Source organism: Hemitrygon akajei, chromosome 28 (genome assembly GCF_048418815.1).
Source record: "Hemitrygon akajei chromosome 28, sHemAka1.3, whole genome shotgun sequence".
Lineage (NCBI taxonomy): Eukaryota > Metazoa > Chordata > Chondrichthyes > Myliobatiformes > Dasyatidae > Hemitrygon > Hemitrygon akajei.
The window spans coordinates 2,240,241-2,265,883 of NC_133151.1; the positions used below are offsets into that span (position 1 = coordinate 2,240,241).

Genomic DNA, 25,643 nt, shown 5'->3' on the forward strand with positions numbered 1-25,643 from the left:
CGTGCTAGAGGAAGGGATGCAGATCTGGAGAAGATGCAGAGGTGACAACCCGGGATATTGCCTGGACTGGGGAAGGTCAGGTACCAGGAGAGAGTGAGGAATTGTGACATTTGAAAGAAAGCTGGATCAGTGGACGGGAAGAAAGGGTTTGTCATGCTCTGAGGGGGTGAAGGTGGAGGGGAGTGGGGTGAGGCGAGCTCCTCCCACAGAGAGATAGTACAGTCTCAGCGGGCTGAATGGCCTTCAGTCTTGCTGTAACCAACGTGTGATGTAGGACGACACTAAAAAGTTGAACTTAAATTGGAGAATTTGCTTGTTGCTGTTACACATACCGAGGTGCACGAGAAACGTGTCTCGTATTCCATTGTTACTACCTCAGCTTTCTTCCCTGCTTTTCTTTAAATTCGACGCGGATGGAAAGCGCGCGGGAGAGCCAGCCGGATTCGAACTACGTTCTGTTGACCCATGACAGCGGCGCCTTGAGGCAGAGCAGAACGAAGCCTGACGGTTACGGAGAAAGGGCAGTGAAGGCGGTGGAACTCTTTGCCTCGGGCGGCTGTGGAGGCCAAGTCTTTAAGGCAGGGGTTGATGGACTCTCAACTGGCCGGGACGTGAAGGGTTACGGGGAGAAGGCAGGAGATTGGGGGCTGAGATGGAAAAATGGATCAGCCATGATGAAATGGCGGAGCAGACTCGATGGGCTGAATGGCCTAATTCTGCTCCTGTATCTTATGGTCTAAGAACAAGAAGCAGTGTTATAACGAAGTATTGAAGCGGATTGCGGTCAAGTGTCCATCTTGTTGTACTAAGGAACTGTTTACTGGCCAATAGATCAGCAGGTTGGAAGCCATCTTTCAGCCTGATGGTACATTCTTTCAGGCTTTTGTATCTTCAGCCTGTTGGGAAGGAGAAGAGGGGACGTTTGGGGTGGGAGGGGTCTTTGATTATGCCGTGAGAGGTGCAGACGGAGTTCACGAAGGGGAAGACGGGTTCCCGTGATGTCCGCGACTTTGAAATGCGGGGCGGCATGATTGAAGTCCTCACGCTGATCGAAGGCAGCCTGCGTGGTCGTCAGCGGGAAGGGTAGCTGTGGATGGCGGGACAGGTGGCCACGTCTGGGTGCGGGGCGGCGCGCTAGGTTTTCTAAAATTGACCCGTTCTGCCTTAGGCCGCAAACTTACCGACCACCCCTCGTATTTTACACACACCTCTCAGTGAACCGGCTAACTTTAAATGGAGCGTGGGAATTGGGGACGTGCCAAGTGTGCAGGAACCAGATAACCCGGTGAACCACATAGTCTTAAAAAAAGTACATACAGAAACAGGCCCTTCAGCCCATCTAGTCCATGACAAACCATTTAAACTGCTGACCCCCCCCCCCCCCCGCATCGACCTGCCCCGGGACCATACCCTCCATACCCCGACCATCCATGCACCTATCCAAACTTTTCTTTAAATTCCTGGGTGTCACTATCTCAGAGGGCCTGTCCTGGACCCATCTTATAAATATAATTGCAAAGAAAGCATCAACTTCTTCAGGACTCTGCGGAGATTCGGCACGTCATCAAGAACTTTGACAAACTTTTATAGATGTGCGGTGGAAAGTGTGCCGACTGGCTGCATCACAGCCTGGCATGGGAACACCAATGCCCTTGATTGGAAAATCCTACAAAATTTGATGGATTCAGCCCAGTCCATCACCACCATTGAACACATTGACAGGAAACACTGTCGTAGGAAAGCAGCACCCATCATCAGAGACCCCCACCACCCAGGCCGTGCTCTCTTCTCCAGAGACCCCCACCACCCAGGCCGTGCTCTCTTCTCGCTGCTGTCATCAGGTAGAAGGTACAGGAGCCTCAGGACTCGCACCACCAGGTTCAGGAACAGTTACCACCCCTCAACCATCAGGTAGAAGGTACAGGAGCCTCAGGACTCGCACCACCAGGTTCAGGAACAGTTACCACCCCTCAACCATCAGGTAGAAGGTACAGGAGCCTCAGGACTCGCACCACCAGGTTCAGGAACAGTTACTACCCCTCAACCATCAGGTAGAAGGTACAGGAGCCTCAGGACTCGCACCACCAGATTCAGGAACAGTTACCACCCCTCAACCATCAGGTAGAAGGTACAGGAGCCTCAGGACTCGCACCACCAGGTTCAGGAACAGTTGCCACCCCTCAACCATCAGGTAGAAGGTACAGGAGCCTCAGGACTCGCACCACCAGGTTCAAGAACGGTTACTACCCCTCAACCATCAAGCTCTTGAACAAAAGGGGACAGCTACACTCATTTCAGGACTCTGTTACCTTGCTAGTCCATACTCATTATTTATTGTTGATATTTAAATTGCACAGTTTGTTGTTTATTGATGCTGTTTACAGTGACTATTTTATAGATTTGCTAAGTAGGACCCTGGTCAGACCCCACTTGGAGTACTGTGCTCAGTACTGGTCGCCTCACTACAGGAAGGATGTGGAAGCCATAGAAAGGGTGCAGAGGAGATTTACAAGGATGTTGCCTGGATTGGGGAGCATGCCTTATGAGAATAGGTTGAGTGAACTCGGCCTTTTCTCGTTGGAGCGACGGAGGATGAGAGGTGACCTGATAGAGGTGTACAAGATGATGAGAGGCATTGATCGTGTGGATAGTCAGAGGCTTTTCCCCAGGACTGAGAGGGCACAGTTTTAAGGTGCTTGGAAGAAGGTACAGAGGTACAGGTACAGGGAGATCATGGGGGTTTAGTTCAGACCAGTGTGAAGTTCTGCAGTTTGGAAAATCAGATGAAGTTAGGACAATTCACAGTGAACGGTAGAGCCCTGAGGGGTGTTGTAGAACGGAGGGGTCTTCTTGGTATATAAGCTAGCTTGTTTGCTTATATTTAGAGATACAGCAGGCGGGGGTGGGGGGAGGGGAACGGGCCCTCCCGGCCCAACCAACAACCCACCTTTCTTTGTAATTATATTTATAAGATGGGTCCAGGACAGGTCCTCTGTTTTTTACGCAGAGTGGTGAGTGCGTGGAATGGGCTGCCAGCAGCGGTAGAGGTGGATACGATAGGGTCTTTTAAAAGACTCCTGGATGGCTACATGGAGCTTAGAAAAATAGAGGGCTATGGGTAAAGCCTAGGTAGTTCTAAGCTAGGTTCATGTTTGGCACAGCATTGTGGGCAAAAGGGCCTGTATTGTGTAGGTTTTCTATGTTTCTATGTATGCCCCCAGGAAGAAGAATCTCACGGCTGTTCTCGGTGGCGTGTATGCACTCCGATAATAAATTTCACTTTGAACGTTTGGCGGAGGCAGATATGACAGTTTTATTGATGAGGTTGCTAGACAAACTCGCAAGTATGCAGAGAACAGAGGAACGCGGGTCATGTCGCGACAGAGGACGTTCAGTTCAATCTGGCGTCGTGTCCAGCACAGACACTGTGGTCGGACCGCACTTGGGAGTACTGCGAGCAGATTTGGGCCCCCTACCTGAGAAAGGATGTGCGGGCACTGGAGAGGGTCCGGAGGAGGTTACACGAGACTGATCCCCGGAATGAAAGGGGTTAATGCGTGAGGAGCTTTCGACGGATCTGGGCCTGTACACTCTGGGGCTCAGAAGACCGAGGGTGGGGGGGGGGGGGGTTATCACCCAAACCTATTGAATATAGAAAGGCCCAGACGGAGAGGGCACGGACAGAACGTTTCCTATAGTGGGGAGTCGAGGATCAGTGGGGGCACAGCCTCAGATTCGAGCGGCATCCATTGAGAAATGAGGTGAGGAGGAATTCCTTTAGCAACGGGGATGGTGAACCTCTGGAACCCATTGCCACGAACGGCTGTGGAGGCCAAGTCACTGGATACATCTAAAACGGAGGCTGATTGGTAATGGCGGCAAACCTTATGGGAAGAAGGGGGCTGAGAGGGATAGTAAATCAGCCATGATGGAATGGTGGGGCAGGCTCGATGGGCTGAATGGCCTGATTTTGTTCCTATGTCTTATGGCTGGAGGGCCTGGTCCTTTGCTGTACTTCTCTGCGTTCCACATAAGTGCTGGAAGGTGTGATTAGTTCAAAAAAAAAGTTTCTTTAATGCCACGTTTAAGTTCTAACTTTTCTATAGTTGGCCAACAAAGGATTAAATGTTCTCAGTCTGGGCAATTTGATAAGTACTGGACCCCTCTGACCCAACGAGCCCGCACCGCTCAACTTCACCCACGTGGCCAATTAAAGTACTGGACTGTACGCAGGGGAGAGCGTGCAAACTCCCCGCGGGCCGCGGCGGGAATTGAACCCGCCACGCAACCCTGCTGCCGATTTAGATCTCGGTCCCGTTACAGCGGTCACCGGCCGCGCCCGTTAAGACTTGACCCCGCAAAGCTGGGACTTACGTTTCATCGTCTTCACCGCCACACTCAAGCTGGGGCCCCCGGCTTGCGTGAGCGTCCCGCGGTACACGGAGCCGAACTCTCCTAGAAGTCAGGGTGACGAAGTGAACAGATGTCAGGGCACCTGTCGCCAGACTAGTAAATATAAATTCCTCCTTTTACTCCCCGGAGGTTAGAACCTTTTTATTTGACCTGTGACGAGATCTGAAGGATTATTAAATATGGACTGTTTCTTTAAAAAAGAGAGAGAGAGCGGAAGAACGGGTGCACTATTTCAGAGAGAGAGAGAGAGAGAGAGGGAGCAACGACAGCCCGAGAGCTGCCTTGGAAACGGCAAGGCGGAACTATGTGATGGACGGCAGTGGTGGAGCAGATACAAGGTCAACCGGCTTTGTAATCAGACACACCAGAGACAAGGAAGACACGGACACTGTTTGAGCTTTGTGCGCCCACGACAAGGGTGGGGGTTTTTCGCTCACGGTGTAGACAAAGCGGTGGGCAGCTATCGGTGTGCTTAACCCTGGCCTGGGTTGACAGCTTTACCCGTGACGCACCATCAATAACTCTTGGAGACGGGAGGCGAACGATCGGCTTTTATTAGCAGCAAAACGGAGCACGGCATCTCGGAGACCGAGGGAGGAGCAGTGTCTCCAACCGCCTTTATACAGGGGTCTGTGGGAGGAGCCACAGGAGCAGTCAGCGGGGGGGGCATGTCCAGACAGGTATACGTAGTTCGCCACAACCTGGAAAAACCAGCCTTCTCTCTTTCGTGTGGTCACAGTCGGTGACTTCAATAAGTTTCAGGAGCAGGAGGACGACGTGAAAGATTCGGCGGCACTGGGAAGGCAAAACATCTCCCTCTCTCTTCAACCTACTTCAATTCAATATCCAGAACTGAACTGACCTCATACCTATGCCACCGTAAGACTGTATCGTTAGCTTGAAGAAGTTTGGGAACTTTATTTACTCATTTATAATTGCATAAACTCTGCTAACCTGTTTGCCTTATCTTGTTTTATATTACTTTATTACATAGTTAGTATAAAATAGTGTTTATAACGGACGACTCAGACTCCAGGTCTGCTGGTCCTTTTTAACCCGTTACGGAGTGTGTAACAGACCGCCCGCCCAATGCCTGGAATAGTACCAAGGGACGTGGCCCCTCGAGAAGGTTTGTTACGGCCAGCGGCGAAGTGAGCCGGAAAGACTGAGGACGGGGAGGATCGGAAGCTCTGGCAGGGACACAGCGCCGTAGCGGTAGGACGTGGACCTGGCCAGAGCGTTAAACAGCTACCGGTTCAGGTGGAGGCACCAGCAGTGGAAAAGGCAGGCCACTCCAAGTTCCCAGAGATCTACCCTGAGCCCAACATACTGATCCCATTACAGAGAAGTCACACCAGAGGCCATTTCATTAGGGGTTTTCGAGGAGCTTTGGTACGCCACCAAAGACTTCCACAAATTTCTACGGCTATTCCGTGAGCAGCGTCCTGACTGCCCGCATCCAGTCCGGTATGGCGGGCGGCCTCTGTACGGGATAGGAAAATGCTGCAGAGGGTCGTAAACTCAGCCAGCTCCCTCCTGGAAACTAGCCTCCCTATCTCAGTGGATATTTTCAAAAGGCGGTGCCTCAAATTCTGATTCGGGTTATCAGTGCTGCTGGGGATAGAGGATAACTGGGGAAATCAAAGCAACGCACACGCACAAGGGATAGGGTGAATGAGAGGGCCCACTGGTGATCACTCCACAAGGGGGTGGTGGCTTAGCCGTTAATGCAAATCACTTTACAGCGTCAAAGATCACTGATCTGGGTTCAATTCTCTCCTTTGTCCGTAAGGAGGTTGTACGCTCTCCCCATAACTGCATGGGTTTCCTCCGGGTGCTCTGGGTTCCTCTCACGGTCCAAAGACGTACGGTTAGGGCCAGAGGGTTGTGTCTTTCTCCCCCATGTGGGTGGAGGCGGGGTTTGGGGATCGACAGTCGTGTCGCCATTCTTTTTCTTTTGTGCGGGGGGTGGGGGCTTCACGTTTTCCCTTCGAGCGACTTCCGCGGCTTTTCATTGTCCCGCGACTATCTGGAGAAGACGAGTCTCAGGGTTGTGTGTTGCATACTTTGATAATGAGTGGACCTTTGAACCCTTGCGGGCTGCCCCCGCCCCGCACAATTCTCAGACTGCGTTGGCCCTGTATCAGGACTCATGAGGGGGGAGACGGAGGGGGAGACGGGGAGACGGAAGGAGAGGGAGGGGCAGGGTGGGATGCCCCCCCCCCAAGCTACACAATACAACTTTGCGCCTCTCCTCGCCTACCTGTACCAAGAAGCTGGGCCAGGGACAGGGAACGCCGCTCCACCATCGCCTTCTCCAGGTTGCGTCTGAGAGAGCTGCTGATTCCCAAGAACTTCACTGGAAACAGAGCAGGGTCCGGTCAGAGGGGAGGTGAGCTTTGCTGTGGGGGGGGGGGAGGAGTGGAGGTAGCACACAAGGAAGGGCGAGAGAAGGAGGCAAGAAACGCAAGCACGCGAGGCAAAGGAGTCGGCCCCCTCCGACCTGACCCACCATTCAACCTGACCGCGGATCCTCAGAGATTTGTGGGCAGGCCACGTTGGTGCCAGAAACAGGCCTGCCTTGAAGGCCGCCCCCCAGAAAATCCTCAGACTGTGTTGGTAGTTGACGCAAAGAAAACACTTCATTGACTGTTTCATAGCAACATAGAAAATAGGTGCAGGAGTAGGCCATTCGGCCCCTCGAGCCTGCACCGCCATTCAGTATGATCATGGCTGATCATCCAACTCAGAACCCTGTACCTGCTTTCTCTCCATACCCCCTTATCCCTTCGCTGTTTCCCGTGGCAGAGAATTCTTGTTTCGAAGTACTCAAGAAAAAAATAAATCTAATCTTCACGTAATCCTCAATCCCCAGCCCCCCCCAAACTTCCAAGAACATACCTCTTCTTTAAATCCATTCGGCGATCTTGCCTGGAGAACCATTTGGGGGCAGGGAATGCCAGGCGTCCACCCCCCCTCTGTGAGGAAAAACTCCGAGGCATGGCTGTTTCAAGTGCCAGGCCCCTTATAAACAGCACCTCGGTAACCACTTTGTTAGGTACGGGAGTGGAGTTGTGGTCAAGGTTTGGTGAGTTATCCGTTCAGTGATGCTCTTCTGCACACCTCTTGTGCAACGCATCGTTATTTGAGTTACTGCTGCCTTGGGTCCCTGTCAGCTTGAACCAGTCTGGCCTCTCCCATGAACAAGGCATTTTCACCCACGTAACTGCCTCTCACTGGGGGCTTTCGGTCCGTTTGCCCTGTAAGCTGTTGTGTGTGAAAACGCCGGGAGACCAGCGGACTCTGAGGTACTCAAACCACCCCATCTGGCACCAACAATCATTCCGCGGTCAAAGTCACCTAGATCACATTTCTTCCCCATTCTGATGTTCGCTCTGAACAACAACTGAACCTCTTGACCGTGAACGGCATGCTTTTATGCGCTGAGTTGCTACCACGTGATTGGCTGATTGGATATCTGCACTAACGAGCAGGCGTACCAATGAGTGTACATCTCCCGTTTTGACTCTCTCCCATTGGTGGAAATATTTCAACATCTACGAAGCTGCGGGAACTCAGCAGGCCAGGCAGCGGCTATGGAGGGAAACGGACAGGCTATGTTTTGGGTCCAGGGTCTTCAGACAAGTTGAACACTCTCGACCGGAAACGTTGATTATCCACTTCCCCTCCACAGATGCTGCCTGACCCACTGAGACTTAGATTATGAGGACACTCAGTCCTCGTTTATTGTCATTTAGTAATGCATACATTAAGAAATGATACAACGTTCCTCCAGTATGATACAAGACAGACCAAGACTAACTTACAAAAACCACATAATTATAACATATAGTTACAACAGTGCAAAGCAATACCATAATTTGATAAGGGCAGACCATGGACATGGTAATAAAAAGTCTCAAAGTCTTCGATAGCCCATCATCTCATGCAGACGGTAGAAGGAAGAAAAACTCTTCCTGCCATGAATCTCCAGCACTGCAAAGCTTCCCGATGCAGCCTCTGGAAGCATCCAACCACAGCCAACTCTGGGTCCATCCGAAAAACTTCGAGACTCTGACCAACCCTCCGACACCGAGCGCCGAGCACCGTCTCTGCCGAGCGCTTCGACCCTGGCCCCGGCCGCCAAGCAACAGGCAAAGCTGAGGATTCGGGGCCTTCCTCTCTGGAGATTTTTCTGATTGCACAGTAGCAGTGGCAGCGAAACAGGCATTTCAGAAGTTTCACCAGATGTTCCTCCGTCCCCATCAAATCAGGATTGTGCACGGCTTCCTGCTCGACAGATGACAGATATTCATCCCGGAGTGGCCGCTGCTCGCTGCCGTCGCACCGCCATTTTCTCAGCTGATCTCCAGCTTTTCGAGTGTCACTCTAGATTCCAGCATCTGCCATTTCTTCTCAACATCTATCGTGTTAGGATCTTACGTTTCTCAGTAAAGTCAACCCCAACCCTTACAAACTTGTAAGAATGTGAGACTTCTTCCTTAGCTGTTTATGTCACAACGACGGACTCTGCGCGGGATCTCCGCACCCTCGCTGGCGTGCTGCGCAATCACACTCATGAGTTTGCACGCTCCAGCTGATTACAGTTTCATCATGGCGGCATTTAACTCCCTACTTTTCATCCTAGCCTTGTCGAGACTTGACCAAAAGCGCAGCAACATTTACGATCCCTGCTTACCCTCGTCCGGGAAAGAGGACTACCGTTTTGACAGATGGTGTCAAGGAGCAAGACGCATTAGGTATTTAGTTATTGTTTCCATCTGCGGCATTTGCAATCCACTTTCAGCTTAACATTAAAAACTTTGACAAACTTCTACAGATGTGTAGTGTATCACGGCCAGGTATGGGAACATTAATGACTTTGAATGTAAAATCCTACAAAAGGTAGCGGATTCAGCCCAGTACATCGCGGGTAAAGCCCTCCCAAGCACTGAGCACATCTACATGAAACGCTGTCACAGGAAAGCAGCATCCATCACCAGAGATCCTCAGCTCTGCAACTGGATAACGGACTTCTTAACAGCAATGTCTCTGGTCCCATTACGCTGAGCGCTGGCGCTCCGCGAGGCTGTGTGCTCAGCCCGCTGCCGACGCACGACTGTGTCGCGGGATCCAGCTCAAACCGTGTCGTCAAGTCTGCGGACGACACAACAGTGGTTGGCCTTATCGAGAACGTTGACGAGACGGAGTATGGAGAGGGAGTGGAGCGGCGGGTGGACCGGGGTGGGAAGAACGACCTAAGCCTGAACGTGGAGAAGACCAAGGAAATCACTGTGGACTTCAGGAAGGTGCAGACAAACCATCCCCCTCTACGAATACATGGCTCCTCTATAGAGAGAGTTCAGCACACCAAGTTCCCGGGAGTTCACATCACGGTGACCTCAGCTGGCCCCTCAATATCACCTCCCTGAATGAGAAGGCACAGCAGCGCCTCCAATTCCTCAGGAGATTGAGGAAAGCGAGGCTCCCCACCCCCAATCTTAACTGTGCTTTACAGGAGCACCACTGAGAGCATCCTGACAAGCTGCATCTCCTTCTGGTCTGGGAGCAGCCGAGCATCGGACCGGAAGTCCCTACAAAGGACTGTGAGAATGGCCGAGAGGATCGTAGGGGTCTCCCTACCGTCCATCGGGGACGTTTATCAGGAGCGCTGCGTACGCAGGGCCCTTAGTATTATCCACGATCCCACCCGTCCATCCAGCATCCTCTTTGACTTTCTACCATCAGGCAGGAGACTCCGATGCATAAAGACAGGAACGGTCAGGATGGGAAACAGTTTCTTCCCTCAGGCTGTCAGGCTTCTGAACTCCCTGCCGTATCGCATTCCAAGTGTCACTGGTTAATCTGTTCTGTACCTGACAATATTTAATTTATGCACTTTGGTTTGCTTATTTATACATGATTCACCTTTACTTTCATGTTATCGTGTGTTATGTGTAACGCTGTGCTTCACACCCTGGTTCAGCACATCCATTATGCATTTACATATACATTTAGTATACATTATATACATGTATATAGTTAAGTGCCAATAAACTTGACTTGACTTGATTTGGCCACCCAGGTCATGGTCTTTTCTTGCTGCTGCCATCAGGTAGAAGGTACAGGAGCCTCAGGACTCGCACCACCAGGTTCAGGAACAGTTACTACCCCTCAACCATCAGGTAGAAGGTACAGGAGCCTCAGGACTCGCACCACCAGGTTCAGGAACAGTTACCACCCCTCAACCATCAGGTAGAAGGTACAGGAGCCTCAGGACTCGCACCACCAGGTTCAGGAACAGTTACCACCCCTCAACCATCAGGTAGAAGGTACAGGAGCCTCAGGACTCACACCACCAGGTTCAGGAACAGTTGCCACCCCTCAACCTCCTTGAACAAAAGGGGATAACTCCACTCACTTGCCCATCCATTGAGAAGTTCCCACAACCAATGATCTCACTTTAAGGACTCTTTATCTCGTGTTCTCGTTATTTATTGCTATTTTTTTATATTTGCATTTGCACAGTTTGTTGTCTTCTGCACTCTGGCTGATCTTTCACTGATCCTGTTTACAGTTGCTATTCTATAGATTTGCTGAGGATGCCCGCAGGAAAATGAATCTCAGGGTTTTATGTGGTGACATAAATGTTCTCTGATAATAAAGTTTACTTTGAACTTTGAGAATTCTAGAACTATAGAAGAACCATAGAACATTACAGCACAGAAACAGGCCCTTTGGCCCTTCTTGGCTGTGCCAACCCATTTTTCTGCCTAGTCCCACTGACCTGCACCTGGACCATATCCCTCCATACCCCTCTCATCCACGTACCTGTCCAAGTTTTTCTTAAATGTCAAAAGTGAGCCCGCATTCACCACTTCATCTGGCAGCTCATTCCACACTCCCACCACGCTCTGCGTGAAGAAGCCCCCTCCAATGTTCCCTTTAAACTCTTCCCCCTTCACCCTTAACCCATGTCTTCTGGTTTTTTTCTCCCCTGGCCTCAGTGGAAAAAGCCTGCTTGCATTCACTCTATCTATACCCACCATAATTTTATACACCTCTATCAAATCTCCCCGCATTCTTCTACCCTCCAGGGAATAAAGTCCTAACCTATTCAACCTTTCTCTGTAACTCAGTTTCTCAAGTCCTGGCAACATCCTTGTAACCTTCTCTGCACTTTTTCGTAATTATTAATATCTTTCCTGTAATTCGGTGACCAAAACTGCACACAATACTCCAAATTCGGCCTCACCAATTCCTTACACAACCTCACCATAACATTCCAACTCTTATACTCAATACTTTGACTTATAAAGGCCAATGTACCAAAAGCTCTCTTTACGACCCTATCTACCTGTGACACCACTTTTAGTGAATTTTGTATCTGTATTCCCAGATCCCTCTGTTCTACTGCACTCCTCAGTGTCCTACCGTTTACCCTGTATGTTCTACCTTGGTTTTTCCTTCCAAAGTGCAATACCTCCCACTTGTCTGTATTAAACTCCATCTGCCATTTGTCAGCCCGTTTTTCCAGCTGGTCCAGATCCCTCTGCAAGCTTTGAAATCCTTCCTCAGCTGCACCTCCAAGGTTCCAGTTAATGGCCTTGCATTTATTGGTTTTCTTTTCCTTTAAATTCTGCACCCATTCTCATTAAAGTCTGTGAACCCTTCAGTCTCTCTCTCTCTCTCTCTCTCTCTGCACTTGGGCCATATCCGAGCGCTTTGACAGTTTATGATAGAACATAACATCCCTGGAATCAGTCCTGCGAATCTTTTCCAGACTTCCTCCAGTGTTGGCATATCCTTTCATAAATATGATGGCCACAACTGAACACGTATTTAAGGTATCCTTGCACAAATACTTAAACACAAGGGATCACACAGATGCTGGAAACCCAGAGTAGCACACACAAAATGGTGGAAAACTCAGCAGGTCAGGCAGCATCTACGGAGAGGAATAAAGAGTCGACATTTCAGGACGCAACGCTTCATCGGGACTGGAAAGGAAGAGGGAAGAAGGTTGGGGGAAGAGGGAAGAAGGTGCTAGGTGAAGATAGGTGAAGGGGAAGGTGGGTGGGCGGGGGTGAAGTCAGAAGCAGGGAGGTGATAGGCCAAAAAGGAAAAGGGCTGAAGAAGAAGGAATCCAGTTGGAGAGGAGAGTGCCCCATGGGAGAACGGGAAGGAGCGTCAAAGGAAATTCGAAGCACCGCCAGGGGACGAGCAGCCGGCAAGGTCAAGATACTCACACTGGGACGCTTTCGTTGGCTTCCGAAAGGTTCTTGCTGTATCGAGCTGAAGCAGCTGCAATCCGTTCCCTGCTTTTCCCCTGGGAAAAAGAAGAACAACTTACTGAATTGCCCTCTCCTAAGTGACATCTGACAGCTAAGCAGGGTGTTGTAGCCAAATTCTACTGACTGTGCAATATCAGGTGAACTTTTCTCACCTCAACTCTAAACTGATTCCACAACCAATAGACTCCTACAACTCTCGTTCTCAATGTTATTTATTTACTCTTTTTCCCCCCTGTATTTGCACAGTTGGTCAGCCTTGGTGTGTAGTTTTTTTTCCCATTTCTATCTCCCAGTGCTACAGCAAATGCCTGCGAGAAAATGACGATGGTGACATTGAAACAGCGAGCTGTTGGTCACCCCTGGCGATACCGCGCTCTCCCTGGTCAGTGAGAGAGAGAGAGAGAGAGCCCGTGGATGTGAACAGTGGTTTACGATGGGACTTTAGACCATGGTCTCTTGGGGGGCTCGGGTGGTGCTGGTGGGCGGGGGCTCAGGCAGGTGGGGGACGGGGAGGGAGGAGGATTGACACTTTGCTAGTGCGTGGGAGGGGGGAGGGAGGCTTCGGGGTTCTGATGTTGTCCTGTCATCCTCTGGGGCTTTTGCTTTCGTTTTGCGGACGTCTGCGGAGAGTAAGAATTTCAGATGGGATACATTCTCTGATGTTAAACGGAACCAATGAAATTCTCTTTGAACAGGGAGCCTGAAAAGGGATACAGATGGGTGTGCAAGAGATTTGTAAGGAGGTGAGTGTGCATGCGATTTGTAAGGAGATGGGTGTGCGACACACTTGCAAAGAGATGAGTGAGCAGGCAATTTGAAAGGAGATGAGTATGCAAGTGATGTGTAAGGAGATGAGTGTGCAAGTGGTGTGTAAGGAGATAAGTGTGTAAGTGGTGTGCAAGGAGATGAGTGTGCAAGTGATGTGTAAGGAGGTGAGTGTGCAAGCGATGTGTAAGGAGATGGGCGTGCGGCACATTTGCAAAGAGATGAGTCAGCAAGCGATTTGAAAGGAGATGAGCGTGCAAGTGATGTGTAAGGAGATGAGTGTGTGAGCGATTTGTGAGGAGATTAGTGTGCAATTGATTTGAAAGGAAACACGTGTGCACGTGATTTGGAAGGAGGTGAGTGTGCAAGTGATTTGGAAGGAGGTGAGTGTGCAAGTGATTTGTAAGGAGATGAGTGTGTGAGCAATTTGTAAGGATGTGAGTGTGCGAGTGATTTGAAAGGAGAGGAGTGTGCAAGCAATGTGCCGGGAAATGAGTGTGTGAGAGATTCGTAAGGAGGTGAGTGTGCAAGCAATTTGAAAGGAGATGATTGTGCGAGCAATTTGCAAGGAGGTGAGTGTGCGAGCAATTTGCAAGGAGGTACGAGCTTATCCAACTCGTTACGGAGAATAGAAATGTAGAATACTGCTTTAGATAAAAAGATATGGAATGGAGCCGGACAAAGGAACTGGTGTCCTCGTCTAAGCTACAAAGTTAGCTTACTGCTGGAGCAAATAGTAATGAGGATAAATGGGTTGCTGGTCTTTACTGTGGGGTAAAATGTATTTATTTATTGGGATACAGCATAAAATAGGCCTTTCCAGCCCTTCGCACTCTCTGCTGAGCAAACCACCCCCCATTTAACCCTAGCCTAATCATGGGGCAATTTACAATGACCAATTAACCCACCAGCCGGTACGTCTTTGGTCTTTGGGAGGAAACCCGAGCACCCGGAGGAAACCCACGCGGTCACGGGAAGAACGTACAAACTGCTCGCAGGCAGCGACGGGAATTGAACCCGGGTCGCCGATACTGTGAAGCTTTACACGTTAACCACTACCGTGACGCCCTGAGTGACGATAGTCTTGCTACAACTCGAACAACCTGAAACGTCGACTGTGCTCGTTTCCACAGATGCTGCCTGGCCTGCTGAGTTCCTCCAGCATTGTGTGCGTGCGTTTGTTGCTTGTGTTTCCAGCATCTGCAGATTTTCACTTGTTTGGGCATAATTTTAAGGCGATTGAAGGAAAGTGAGCGGGGGTGGGGGGGAATGTCAGATGTAAGTATTTTTCACACAGTGCTGGATGTGTGGAACGTCCTGCCAGTGGTGGGGGTAATAGAGGAAGATACATAGGGACATTTAAGAAACTCCTGGATAGGCAAATGAATGGTAGGAAAATGGAGGGTTATATAGGAAAGAAGGGTTAGATTGATCTCAAAGTAGGCTTTAAGGTCAGCACAACATTGCGGGCCGAAGGGCCTGCACTGCGCTGTAGAGCTCTATGTAATATGACAACTTGCAGGAGTAAACAAAGGACGCCCATCACTTGACCTCTCAAAACTAGTCTGTTATTCAGTAAGATTAAAAGTGTTCTGGCCAACTCCAAAAATGATTCGCACGCAGTTCAGAAAACTATCTCCGCAAAGTTTCAGTTATCTGTATTGAGCAACTGGGTGGCCACACCTCTCCGGGATCGAGGATTTTAAACGCTGTCACGGGACACGCAGGCTCGTATTGTGCGTTACTTTAAGAGATGCTCTTCTGCACACCACTGTTGTAACGGGTGGTTATTCGAGTCACTGTCGATTCCCGTCAGCTTGACCCAGTCTGCCTGTTCTCATCTGACCTCTCTTGCAAAAAAAAAGGGGAAAAAATGTCTCTGTAAACCCTAGAGCATGAGTTCCCAACATTTTTATGTCATGAATCCTGACCTGCAATTGAAAAGTCCATGTACACCAGGCTGGGAAACCCTGCACTAGTGACCGTTGAGCGCGAAAATCGCAGGAGATCAGCAGTTTCTGAGATCCTCAAGCCACCCCATCTGGCACCAACAATCGTTCCACGGTCAGACTCGGTTCGATCGCATTTCTTCCCCCTATCCCGATGTTCAGTCTGAACAACAACTGAACCTCTTGACTGTGTCCGCGTGCTTTTATGCGCGTGATTGGCCGATTAGAGATTTGCATTAACGAGCGGGTGTACGGGTGTGGCTACTAAAATGGCCGTTAAATATACACCCCCCCCCCCCCCCCGAGCATGGATGAAAGAAAAATGGAGGGCTACGTGGGAAGGTAGGGTTAGATTGGTCTTGGAGTAGGTTAAAGTGTCGGCACAACATTGTGGGCCGAAGGGCCTGTACTGTGCAGGAATGTGTGATGCCTTATGTTCTAGTTCCAGATACCAGCACTAGGGAAGACGTCCTCTCACCGTCCACCATGTCTTCTCCTCACGATCTTATCTGTTTCAATCAGATCACCTGTAAATGCTTTAAGTCGCTAATACAGGCCAAGCCTGTATGGGGTGTATGGGGTGTCAGGGAGGGGTAGCGCCTCTGGTGGGGGGAACAGGTCGCATCCTTTTCAGGTGGTTTGTCCAGCTTGGGTTCCCACCTGGTACTCGGCTCACACCTGAGGCTCCCCGTAGCGGTTTGCGTGCGACAGCGGCCACACCCCGGGCAACGGCTTCGACGAGCCGGCTAAACCAGGTGAGGGTAGCCGACGGGTCTCAAACCCGCGGCGAGATAGGGAGTTGTCTATCCCAGCATGTGAAGACAGACTCCGGAGGATTGTGCGGACGAGACCAATGGAAGGTCCGACGGTCAAGAAGCCGGTCTCTGCAAGCGTCGTGGAACGTGTAGAGCACGACAAGACACAGAAGACATCCTGGTCATCCACTGCGCCTAGTCCCGTCCCCAGCCATCTCGACTCTTGTCTTGCCACTGGATCCAGATGGGAATTGGGAAGAGAGAGTGAGGCTGACGCTGCGTAACTCTCCCTCACTTAAATCCAAATCAAGCGCTAGTCTCTACACCATCAAAGCTGGCTGGTGGCGTGGTGGCATCAGCGCAGGACTTCAGGGCGAGAGGTCCCGAGTTCGAATCCGAACAGCTCCCTCGCACGCTCTCCATCCGTGTCGGGTTGAGCATCGAGCTAGCGGCTCGACCTCGTAAAGAGTACTAACGGCGTCCAGGTCTTCATCACTGAACCAAGCCATTCCCCATTAGACAGCCAATTCATCCGATGAGTCATTTTACCGAATCACCGCTAGCGCAGACAACTGGCAGGAAGGTGACCCATTTCAACAGTGGTGTGCGGACGAGCATCTCCGAACGCACGACATGGCGAACATCGAAGTGGACGGGCTACAGCAGCAGAAGATCACGAACGCACAGAAATACACAGAGGAAGGAGTTCAGAAAGTGACCATGGAGAGCCATTGCAGGACAAATGACGGCTATTAAAGGCACAGAGGAGAAAAAAATATATATATTTTTCCCAGACAACTGTGAGCATTTCGAATCTTCCATTCCAGAGAAGTGCGGCCACCCAGTTGCTCAATATAGATAACTGAATCTTAGCTAAGATAGTTTTCCGAACAACGTGTGAATCATTTTTGGAGTTGGCCAGAAAAATCCCAGTCTTAATGAATAACAGACTAGTTTTGAGAGATCAAGTGATTGGCTCCTTTGTTTACTCCTGCTAGCTGTCATATTACATAGAGCTCTACAGCACAGTACAGGCCCTTCGGCCCGTAAAGTTGTGCTGCCCTTACAACCTACTTTGAGATCAATCTAACCCTTCCTTCCTCTATAACCCTCCATTTTTCCATCATTCAAATTGCCTATCCAGGTGTTTCTTAAATGTCCCTAATGTATCTGCCTCTATTACCCCCACCCCTGGCAGGATGTTCCACACATCCAGCACTCTGTGTGAAAAAAACTTACATCTGACATCCCCTCACGCTGATGACTTTCCTTCAATCGCCTTAAAATTGTGCCGAAACAAGAGAAAATCTGCAGATGCTGGAAACACACACACAGTCTCACACACACACACACACACTCACACTCACAATGCTGGAGGAACTCAGCAGACCAGGCAGCACCTGTGGAAACGAGAGCACAGTCGACGTTTCAGGGTGAGTTCCTCCAACATTGTGCGTGTGTGTGTGTGTGTTGTTAAAATTCTGCCCCCCTCCGATTAGCGATTTCCACCCTGGGGAAGAGGTCTCCAGCTGATCATTCGATCCGCGCCTCATCACCTCGTACAGCTCTATCAAGTCACCTCTCATCCTCCTTCACTCCAAAGAGAAAAACCCTCGCTTGCCCAACCTCTCCTCATAAGACATGTTCTCCAAGCCAGGCAGCATCCTGGTGAATCTCCTCTGCATTTCCTCGCAATCTTCTGCGTCCTTTCGATAATGTATTCTTGACACACGTCTGAATTTCTTGATACATAAGCTCCTACGTTTGAGAGGTGTGGGGCAGAGGATAGGACGCAGACAGAACAGTCCCTTGGGCCCACAATGTCTTTTCTGAAATCATTAAATTAGCAATCAAATGCCCAACTGAAGAAATCCCCTCTCCCCTCACAGGTCAATATCCTTCTTACTTCCTGCCCGTTACAGTGCTGGCATTTTGGGCGGCGATCTCTGGTGGTGTTCAGGGCTCCCGTCATCGTGTCAGTAGCTTCCACTCGGTTTTCACGACTGTCAGTCGTGCAAGTCCCGGGTGGGGACTCGGGAATACCGTTGCACTCAGATGGAGAAGGATTCTTCATTGCCGTCTCCGTAACAGTTTTGTGTTTGACCAGTCAGGGTTGTTCGCCCTGAGCCTGGAAGACCGGAGGACCTCTCTTAGTCTGATCTCTACCCTTTGACCCTGTTTGGCATGGGTGACCCTTCCAAGAGCCAGAGCACCAAGCCCTGACTCCAGCCAGAATAGGTCAAGGGTCGTTGAAGCAGGCAAGCCTCCGAACCCTACGATGAGGTTGTGGTCCTGTTGGAGGACAATATCCTTCTAGTTCCGGTGTATTTATGTGCCTATCTATGAGCCTCTTGCAGCTCTCTGCTGTATTTGCCTCCACTACCATCCCTGGAAGGGCATTCCAGGCACTACCACTCTCTCTCTCTCTCTGTGTACATCTTGCCCCTGCACACCCCCTTTGGAGTTACCCCCTCCCACCTTAAACGCATGCTATTAACCAGTCCCTGTGATATTTCCCATGACCTATCCTGAGGAATGTGAGCTTTGATGCAAGACCCTGTCGGACATGGATAATGGAAGACGCCACAGGCCTTGTTTCCCTTGTTTGGGGGGGGGGAGGGAGGGAGAGGGGGAGAGAGGGAGAGAGGGAGAGAGGGAGAGAGGGAGAGAGGGAGAGAGGGAGAGAGGGAGAGAGAGGGAGAGAGGGAGAGAGGGAGAGAGAGGGAGAGAGGGAGAGAGGGAGAGAGGGAGAGAGGGAGGGGGAGAGGGAGAGAGGGGGAGAGGGAGAGGGAGAGGGAGAGGGAGAGGGAGAGGGAGAGGGAGAGGGAGAGGGAGAGGGAGAGGGAGAGGGAGAGGGAAAGGGAGAGGGAGAGGGAGAGGGAGAGGGAGAGGGAGAGAGAGAGAGAGAGAGAGAGAGAGAGGCGGCGTGGGAGCCGCACAGCCTCGGTTGTAGCAAGGACCAGGTCTCAAGCGGCAGTCCAGGTGATGAGACACCGGAGGCGGTGTGGTATGGCGTCCATGCTCGGTTGCCTGGCCTCTCCCATCAGAGCTGCCCTCCAGTGTCCGATAGGTGGAATGACAGGCTGCATTGCCGGGAACTGTACCATCGATGTGCAGGACATGTCGCTCAGGGTCTTGGACTATGTATGTGTTTTTTCATTTTGGCGTGACTTTTTTTTTGCTCGCTATTTTGAACGCCCTGTTTACGCTTTGCACCTTGGCCCGAAAGGATCCCTGTTTCGTTCGGCCGTATCCATTTATGGTTGAAGGATGATTAAACGTGGTTTGATAATCAGATCACGAGGAAATCTGCAGAGGCTGGAAATTCGAACAACCCACACAAAATGCCGGTGGAACACAGCAGGCCAGGCAGGGTCCTGACTTCGTCCTGACGAAGGGTCTCGGCCTGAAACGTCGACAGTGCTTCTCCCTATAGATGCCGCCTGGCCTGCTGTGTTCCACCAGCGTTTTGTGTGTGTTGTTTTAAATGTTGGGACTACTCTCCTGAATCCTCCTGGTCAGCAGGGGGCGGTATTGAACCTGTTTTAGATGTTGGGACCACTCTCCTGAATCCTCCTGGTCAGCAGGGGGCGGTATTGAACCTGTTTTAGATGTTGGGACCACTCTCCTGAATCCTCCCGGTCAGCAGGGGGCGGTATTGAACCTGTTTTAGATGTTGGGACCACTCTCCTGAATCCTCCTGGTCAGCAGGGGGCGGTATTGAACCTGTTTTAGATGTTGGGACCACTCTCCTGAATCCTCCTGGTCAGCAGGGGGCGGTATTGAACCTGTTTTAGATGTTGGGACCACTCTCCTGAATCCTCCCGGTCAGCAGGGGGCGGTATTGAACCTGTTTTGATTCCTGACGAAGGGTCTCGGCCCGAAACGTCGACAGTGCTTCTCCCTATAGATGCTGCCTGGCCTGCTGTGTTCCACCAGCATTTTGTGTGTTTTGCTTGATAATCAGATTGTTACTGTGAATGTTGTGGGATTATCGGCACCGTTGAGAACATCTAACATAAACGCTGTCCGGGACGGGCGAGAAGCATCATCAAGGATGCATCTCACCCTAACCATGGACTTTTTACTCTCCTCCCCTCCGGTAGGCGCGACAGGAGCCTCCGCTCCCGCACCAGCAGGCTCAGGAAGAGCTTCTTCCCTGAGGCTGTGACCCTGCTGAACCTCACATCACAGCGCTAAGCAGTACTGCACCCATATTGGACTGTCTCAGGACTTTTATATTTGTGTGCTGTAGCTCTTACTTTTTATTCGCAGTTATTTTGTAAATAACACTATTCTTCGCGTCTCTGGTTCGATGCTAACTGCGCTTCATTGACTTTGTATCCGTACTCGGCACAACGACGATAAAGTTGAATCTCATCTAATCTAACATAATCTGATCTATGTCAGTTAAACTGATAGGTTTGTGCAGAATATCAGAGTTACAGTGAGTGCCGTATTTTAGAGTTTGTGCCCCTCAGTTAAGTCTCTCTCTCTCTCATGCCAACTATCAGCATCCCAGAGAGCTACACAGTGAGGGAGCAAGATTGGAATTTTAATCCTCAAGCTAAACGTGCCTCTGGGTGGAGTTAGGTTATTGAGAGGTTAAAAACCTGGATTGGATTTGACAATTTTCCACGTCGGTTCCTCTGGAAAGGAGTTCCTCATTCTGGGCAGAGAAGGCATTCCTGAATTCCCCATTAGGATGATTAATTTCCATCTGACGCTGGTGGTTGCATTTCGCAACGTTGGAGACACCCTCCACCCAGTTATGAGGCAATTGAGTGATCACCGCCTGTTCAGACACCAGCCTGCAAAAAACAACCCAACGTCTCACACTGCTCCACGACTTTCACAAGAGAAGTGAGAGGAGGTGGAGTGGGGAGGGGAGGGAGGAGTACAAGGTGGTAAGTGATAGGTGGAACCCGGAGAGGGGGAGGGGGTGAAGTAAAGAGCTGGGAAGTTGACCGGTGAAAGAGATAAAGGGCTGGAAAAGGGGGAGTCTGATAGGAGAGGGCAGAAGGCCGTGGTAGAAAGGGAAAGGGGCAGCACCAGAGGGAGGTGATGGGCGGGCAAAGAGACGAGGCGGGAGAGGGAAACGGGGATGGGGAATGGCGAAGGGAGGGCAATTCTGGAAGTTCTAAAAATCGACGTTTGTGCCATCAGGTTGGAGGCTACCCAGACGGAACAGAAGGAATGCAAGGACCGTTCAGATTGCGAGGCAGCAATACCCCGTCCAGGCTCGATAATAGTAGGCCAACATACAACTGCCGGCTGGCGGCGTAGTGGCATCAGCACTGGACTTCGGAGCGGAGGCTCCCGGGTTCGAATCCGGCCCGATCCCTTGCACGCTCTCCATCCGTGCTGGGTTGAGCTAGCCACTCGACCTCGCAAAAAAAAACAAGAGAGCCTGCTGAAAAAACTCCGTCACGATCACTCCACTCGGGGTTAAGGGCAGCATCTAGGAGGAGGGGCTCGAACATTTGGACTCTCAACCCACACTGACGTTAAAATCGTGGCTGATCTGATTGTGCGTCAGAAGGGGAGGCATCAGAAGGTAGCGTAAGGGCATCACCGTTCAGCACCAACGATCACCGATCTGGGTTCGATTCCCTCCACCGCCTGGATTCCCCACGCTGGTCACGGGCTCTGGGTTTGCCCCCCCCCCCCAATTCCAAAGACACACGGGTTAATAGGTTAATTGGCCACATGAGGGCTCTTTGGGCCTGTCACCCCCCCCCCCTCCATCCCTACATAAATAAACACAAAAATACAGCGGATTCCGGTTAATGGGGACACGTCAGGGCCAGGACATCTTGGCCCAAGCAAGCAGCTGCCCCAGTCAGATGAAGTTTCATGGAAATTGTTAAAGATAAACTACCATTTAACCAAATAACAAATAACATATCTAAAGGAAATGCAGAGCTAATTAGAACGTAAGAAACAGGAGCAGGAGTCGGCCATCTTGCCCGTCGAGCCTGCTCCAACATTCAATAAGATCATGGCTGATCTGGCCACGGACTCACCTCCACCTACCTGCCCTTTCCCCATCACCCTCAATTCCCCTACTGTGCAAAAATCTATCCAACCTTGTCTTAAATATATTTACTGAGGCAGCCTCCACTGCTTCATTGGCAGAGAATTCCACAGATTCACCACTCTCTGGGAAAAGCAGTTCCTCCTCATCTCCATCCTAAACCTATTCCCCTGAATCTTGAGTTCCCTAGTTCTAGTCTCACCTACCAGTGGAAACAACCTTCCTGCCTCTATCTTAACTATCCCTTTATAATTTTATATGTTTCTGTAAGATATCCTCTCATCCTTCTGAACTCCAGTGAGTACAGTCCCAGGCGACTCAATCTCTCCTCATAGGTTAACCCCCTTCATCTCTGGAATCAACCTGGTGAATCTCCTCTGCACTGCCTCCAAAGCCAGTATATCCTTCCTCGAGTAAGGAGACCAGAACTGCACACAGTACTCCAGGTGTGGTCTCACCAGTACCCTGTACAGTTGCAGTATGACCTCCCTCCTCTCGAATTCAATCCCTCCAGCAATGAAGGCCAACATTGGTAGTGTAGAGGAACAGAGGGATCTGGGGGTACATGTCCACAGATCCCTGAAAGTTGCCTCACAGGGAGATAGGGTAGTTAAGAAAGCTTATGGAGTGTTAGCTTTCATAAGTTGAGGGATAGAGTTTAAGAGACACGATGTAATGATGCAGCTCTATAAAACTCTGGTTAGGCCACACTTGGAGTACTGTGTCCAGTTCTGGTCGCCTCACTACAGGAAGGACGTAGAAGCATTGGAAAGGGTACAGAGGAGATTTACCAGGATGCTGCCTGGTTTAGAGAGTATGCATTATGTTTAGAGATTAAGGGAGCTAGGGCTTTACTCTTTGGAGAGAAGGAGGATGAGAGGAGACATGATAGAGGTGTACAAGATATTAAGAGGAATAGACAGAGTGGACAGCCAGCGCCTCTTCCCCAGGGCACCACTGCTCAATACAAGAGGACAAGGCTTTAAGGTAAGGGGAGTGAAGTTCATGGGGGATATTAGAGGAAGGTTTTTTACTCAGAGAGTGGTTGGTGCGTGAAATGCACTGCCTGAGTCAGTGGTTGAGACAGATACACTAGTGAAGTTTAAGAGACTACTAGACAGGTATATGGAGGAATTTAAGGTGAGGGGTTATATGGCAGGCAGGGTTTGAGGGTTGGCACAACATTGTGGGCCAAAGGGCCTGTAATATGCTGTATTGTTCTATGTTCTATCATCCTGTTTGCCTTCTTGATAGCCTGATGCACCTGCAAACCAACTTTTTGCGATTCATGCACAAGCACTCCCAAGTCCCTCTGCCCAGCAGCATGCTGCAATCTTTTACAATTTAAATAATAACCTGCTCTTCCATTTTCCCTTCCAAAGTGGATGGCCTTGCATCTGCTACCACGACCAATACCACTGGTTACTTGTCCATCATGAGACCTGTCCTCCCAAAGCCCAAAGACGAATGGGTTAGGGTTAGTGAGCTGCGGGCATGCTGTGTTGGCGCTCTAAGCACGGCGCCACTTGCGGGCTGCCCAACGCAACCCTCGCGGACTTGATTTGACGCAAATGACGCGCCTCACCGTAGGTTTCGATGTGCCTGTGACAAATCAGGCCGAGCATTAAACTCTCTTGGCCTCGACTACCAAGTAATCTTCCGCCACCTCGCCCGTCAGTCTTCAGTCTCCCTCTGGCTGAGGAATATTCAAAGACTCAAACCCGAGAAGAAAAATACGGCCTCGTCGCCGTCCCAAGAGACAAACTGCTTAGTTTTTAAGGTTGCGTCTCCTTGTTCTGGATCCTCCCGCAACAGAAAACATTCCACATGTCAAGATCGCTTAGAATCTTAAGTGCGTCAGTCAAGTTCCATCTCGCTCTTCAAGATGTTAGCGGACACAAAACCAGTCCAGGGTGGTGGTGAATATTGGGTGGAGATGTTCGGTGTTGTGGAGTTCGCCGAGCTTGGCTGTTAGCCTGCAGGCGTTTCGTCACCAGTCACGGTGACATCCTCAGTGCGCAGTTGTTGCTGTTTATCTCCGGGAGTGCTCGCGTTCGTCGACAGAAGTTTATCAACTTCTACAGAAGCACAGTTGAAACCATCCTGACCGACAGTGCCACCGTGTGGTGTGCCAGCTGCACAGCCGCTGAGCGATGAGACCTGCATCGCGTGGTGACGGCAGCCCAGCGAATTGTCAGGATGGAGCTCCCAGGACTGGACGCCATCTATTCCAGCAGACTCAGGGGGAAAGCAATCAGCATAACCTGAGACACCACACACCCCGGCCACTCCCTGTCTGACCCGCTTGCCGTCCAGCAAAAGGTCAGGACACGAAAATCCAGAACAAATAGACTGAGGAACAGCTTCCACCCCAGAGCTGTGGCCTCCATCACACCACTCCCACAGAACAACGACTGAAACTGTGAGCACACACAAGGACTCAAATACTTGCACTGACGGCACCTTTGTGCATTACTGTGATATTCTGTAACTTATTTTCTGCTACTTATCTATTTAATACTGTTTTTCTGTCACTGTCTTGTTTTTATCTACCACTTTGTTTGATTGCCTGAGAGGAAGCCAAACAGAGTTTTCATTGTATCTATGTATAATGACAATAAAGATCATTCAATCAATTTATTCAAATAGCACCACCCCTCCTCCCTCCTCCTATCACCTTCCAGATTGGCTACCCCTTTGAATTCTATTGACTTGCGTTTCTTTGGGTTCGCAGGAGGCGTCGATTTCGACCGTTTGTTTATGGAGTTATCAGGGAGAGAACCAGGCTTCTAAATATCCCCGTGCCCGCCTCGCGTTTGTCTGCGCAGAACCCGCCGCAGTGACTCGGTTTAAAGCGGCCTCCTGCTGAAAGGGTCTCGGCCCGAAACGTCGACTGCTTGCTCCTTCCCACAGGCGCTGCCCGGCCTGCGGAGTCCCTCCGGCATTTTCTCTGTGTGCGGCTCGGATTTCCGGCATCTGCAGGTTTTCTCTTGTTTGTGAGGTGGCGTACTTCTCGATCCTCGTGCAGCGCCATCAGCGACGGCGCATCGTGCCTCCGTACCGCCGGCTTGTGTTCCCGTAAACGAGGTGAGGGCTTACGTCCTGTCTGGCTGGCGTGGTTCTCGTTGCCGTCTCTGGAGGGTGATCCCGTACACACATTCCTGTTGTCGATTGTCTTTACGGTTCTTTGGCTCTCCAGACAAGCTTTCTTAAATTCTCTGCTGGTTTGTAAGGAAAATGGAGGGCTTTATAGTAGGGAAATCTAGGCAGTCTCTAGAGTAGGTTACATGGTCATGTGGGCCGAAGGGCCTGTGATGTGCTGTAGAATTCTATGTTCTATGAGTGATTGGGATGTTGTGAGGTTCGAGCAGTCGAGCTGTCATTTCTGATATATTCCTGGTGGAGGGCAAGGTTGGGTGTTTCAACGCAC

The 25,643-nt window shown here is 50.6% G+C and overlaps 1 protein-coding gene across 1 annotated transcript in view; it reads right to left on the minus strand.

Moving 5' to 3' along the window:
• Positions 1-25,643, minus strand: part of LOC140717617 (tyrosine-protein kinase Mer-like) — an 80,446-nt gene that overhangs the window by 28,115 nt on the left and 26,688 nt on the right. Inside the window, exons 5-7 of the mRNA XM_073031192.1 lie at positions 12,663-12,742; positions 6,677-6,772; positions 4,375-4,455 (exon numbers count right to left, since the gene is read on the minus strand). Of these exons, the coding sequence (XP_072887293.1) occupies positions 4,375-4,455; positions 6,677-6,772; positions 12,663-12,742 (257 nt within the window). The remainder of the gene's footprint in view (positions 1-4,374; positions 4,456-6,676; positions 6,773-12,662; positions 12,743-25,643) is intronic.